This window comes from Dinoponera quadriceps, unplaced genomic scaffold (genome assembly GCF_001313825.1).
Source record: "Dinoponera quadriceps isolate SergipeBrazil2010 unplaced genomic scaffold, ASM131382v1 scaffold1579, whole genome shotgun sequence".
Classification (NCBI taxonomy): domain Eukaryota; kingdom Metazoa; phylum Arthropoda; class Insecta; order Hymenoptera; family Formicidae; genus Dinoponera; species Dinoponera quadriceps.
In genome coordinates this window covers 1-3,469 of record NW_014555638.1, presented here as the reverse complement: position 1 = coordinate 3,469, position 3,469 = coordinate 1, and the positions used below count along the sequence as shown (strand labels likewise).

General features: G+C 39.1%; 1 protein-coding gene and 2 pseudogenes across 1 annotated transcript; all 3 read right to left on the bottom strand.

The window, feature by feature from the left end:
* Positions 1-178: 178 nt before the first annotated feature.
* On the bottom strand, positions 179-1,043 carry LOC106744940. Its single transcript, XM_014620124.1, has one exon. The coding sequence runs from the start codon at positions 973-975 to the stop codon at positions 193-195; it is 783 nt and encodes a 260-aa protein (XP_014475610.1). The 5' UTR covers positions 976-1,043; the 3' UTR covers positions 179-192.
* A 19-nt stretch (positions 1,044-1,062) lies between these two features.
* Positions 1,063-1,599, bottom strand: LOC106744941 (annotated as a pseudogene).
* An 875-nt stretch (positions 1,600-2,474) lies between these two features.
* Positions 2,475-3,250, bottom strand: LOC106744942 (annotated as a pseudogene).
* Positions 3,251-3,469: the final 219 nt, after the last annotated feature.

Here is a 3,469-nt window from a genome sequence, read left to right as displayed (position 1 = left end):
TTTATGTGAAATGGTTAGGATTTGACAATTCATATAATTTATGGATAAATAGGGATAATGTGTTGTAAAAAAAAGTTTTACTATAACCTTTTGTATTACAAACAATATATATGTCTTATTATACAAACGTGTATGAGTAATATTTTCTTTATTATTTTAAATGAGTGCTACATATATAAAATGCGTGAATAACTATAGCGGTATATTATAATGTCCCCATGGAAACGTGTCGATCGAGTCAGGTATGATATACCGCTTGTCATCGTATGGACTTAGAGCGATTTTTGTTTCAGACACTGTGTAGACTTTGTGTAATTTCGATCTTATATACGATTGTTGACGACTTTTTTCGACTTCATCTCTCAAACATTGTGTATAGTCGTCAAAGGTTATCGTTCGCGCTATGACGCTACTTTTGACGCATTTGGCCTTTTTCGTATCCTTTTTCCCGTCTACTCTCAGCGCGTACATCTTCGCTCTAAGTCCGACGAATTCTGTCACTATAGCTCCGTTATTTTCATCTTTCATCAGGCCCGGAAACTTCTTATTTACAAGCGGTATATCGTACGCGTTGTCAGCAAGATAATCACTCATATCGAATTTATGAATGTCGCGTTTCATGTGCTCATAAATGTCTTCGCATTCTATGTGGTAAATTAGACTGTCAGTGTCGGTGTACATAATTTTACATTTTTCGCGATATGAAGGAGACATGTACTCGTGGTGAAATTCATACAAGCAAACCTTTGATATGTCGAGGATGCACATACCCACATAGATCGGCTTGTTGAATTTCACTTCGAGTTTTCGTAATTCGACGGCAATTAAGTTTTCGGTGAAAATGCTTCGGCTATGAAAATTTGGTTTCGCGATCATTGCCTCAGCACCGTACGGTCCATCCCATTTTGTCAACAGTTTCACATCTACATGATTGCGTACATTTTCCATTGTTTTTCCAAATACAACATTGTTCATCAATTTATACAAATTTTTCTCGAAATTATTCGTCGCTTGTGTTTTAAACTGTGTATTTAGTTCGATGTAATCGCGGAGCCACGAAGATTAAGCGAATTGGAGTATACGGTGTATTTTTGTAATGCGAAGACCGTGACGCGTGCACTGCTGCAGGTTGCGATAATGAATAACATAACGCTGCTTATCGTATAAGGTTGCCAATAACTTATCCTATCTTTTACCGGGTGGTTTGGCGCGCGTTGGACAAAACGGTAGTTCAGCGTGAGCGTGGTGCAAATGTTGCGGATATTCCAGATCGACCGCGAGAATATAACCTATGGGTGAATCGACAGTGATTGAAGATATATCAAATGTTGAAACATCTGTGACCCATTGAAATTTAGCGTGAGGCAGCGGTTGACACATTGCCCAACCGTATAGATTGTTTACGTCAAAGTGCATCAAGTACGACGATGGTTTCGATGAATCCTAAGACTTCATGTACTTGTTATTGGCCTGTGCGTATCTACTGGAACATTGACTGAGACCGCCGCGTATACCACGTTCGATGAACATGACCATATCGATATCAGTGAACAATTCAAAATTTATGCCGGTATGTTTTAACATAGCATCCCAAGTGAAACTCGGTAAAGTATAATAATGTGCAGGATCTAATCCGTAACTTTTGATGCAACTATCCCGGAAATTTTCAAAAATATCAGCTAATAATAAGACATCAATCTTCAGATATAAATCGCTGTATTCACCCAAGGTTTCAATAGAGAATCGTTGCCAGACGTTCGCAGCGCGTAATCGCTCTCTGATACCGTATTACCCGTCAACGAACTATAAAACGATTCTCGCGGTGGTAAACACGGGTCCTGCAACTTGTCTGCGCAATCAAGGTATTCATATGGAAGAACACCCTTTCGCATCAATAAATCGAAATCGGATATATTTGAAAATGTGAACTGTAAAATTTTTAATTTTTCTTTGCTGAGAAAAGATGGTAATTTTTTGAGACTGGTATTTAGAAATTTGTATAAATCGATGAATCGTAACTGTATGCAATTTCGTGAATCAGATTTTTTTGCTGTATCTCAGACATACTTCGTAAATGATATATATTTTTCTTTTGTTATCGGCAGCACATTGATCGAGCCTTCAAATGCATTTGCTATTTCCATGATAATAAAATGTGAATAGTAGCCGGATAAATTATGGAAAACTATTGGAATGTAATATGAATGTTTATAATTTAAATTGCACTTTGAATGCGCGGGACCTCTATACCGTCCGGTGAAATGGCAATGATCGCGTACGCGTGTATCCTCTTTCTCGATCTCTTTCTCGCACACGTGACAGTGCGTTGCGCTATTAAATGTTTCCAACTGTTCGTTTGATAAAGTTTCCATGGGGACATTTGTTGATAAGACTAATTTTACGCGGTGCGCTAACTGTTCGAGTTGCTCGACGAACCACAAGACGCAATCACTATCGCGACGGCTTTGAAAATACGATAATGACTCGTCATACGAGCAATGTAAATAATACGCTATGCTGAATACCCTATGATGCTGATACGCGTGCGATTTGTGATCCTCTCCCTCCTCGCTCGCAGTCTTCTGTAAGATGCACTCCAGATCGGCGTACACGACAAACGGTAGACGCTCTTTCCTGTTGTGGTTGCAAAAACTGAGCCATTTGTCGTCCTCGCTAGGCAGCAGGATGGCGCAGTAGTTGATTTCACAATCTATAGTATGGACCTGCAATCTTTTGCTCAAACTAAAATAGTGCAAGCATCTGTAAAAAAACATTTTAATTAATATTCATTTCAAAAGATATTTATAATATTTTTTATACAAATTTTTGTACGTACTGGTTGCAGATATACTTCTTATGATCATGTTTGCTTAGTTCCGAGCTCACAAGTCGGGACAAATTTTTTATCCATACAAAGTGTCCAACGTTGTCATCTCGCGGATCTGACAAGTACAACATGTTGACGTGTCTGTCCATCTTGCGGTCAGAGAGACGTATCGGAAGGATCACATGTGCTGTTTTTCCTTTTTCTGTTTTCTTTTTTTCGGCACTGTACACGTTGATGGATATATTGTTTTGTCGCTCGAAGTTTGATATTTGATTTACAGACATTGGAAACTCAATGTTCTGTAAATTGAGCACTGTTGTATAGTGTGGGTACATGGATGCACGATTTGCGTTTTTATCGACTGGATACAGAGCCGCAACCACTGCCTACGCGAAACACGCATTGTCACCAAAATTAACGTTGATTACCGCTTTCTTGATTTGTATCTCGCGTGGTAACTCAATGTGGCACCCCGCACGCATCGGATTGTATTTGTTCACATTGACTGTTAGGTTGAATATTCGTGACAATGCCCATCCACTAACACGTTCTTGAAATTCTTCTAAAGATGCTAAAGTGGGCTCGATAACACGTCGCTCATACCACTCTTCGAGATCGGATGCGCGGAAGAGTCCAAAGTTT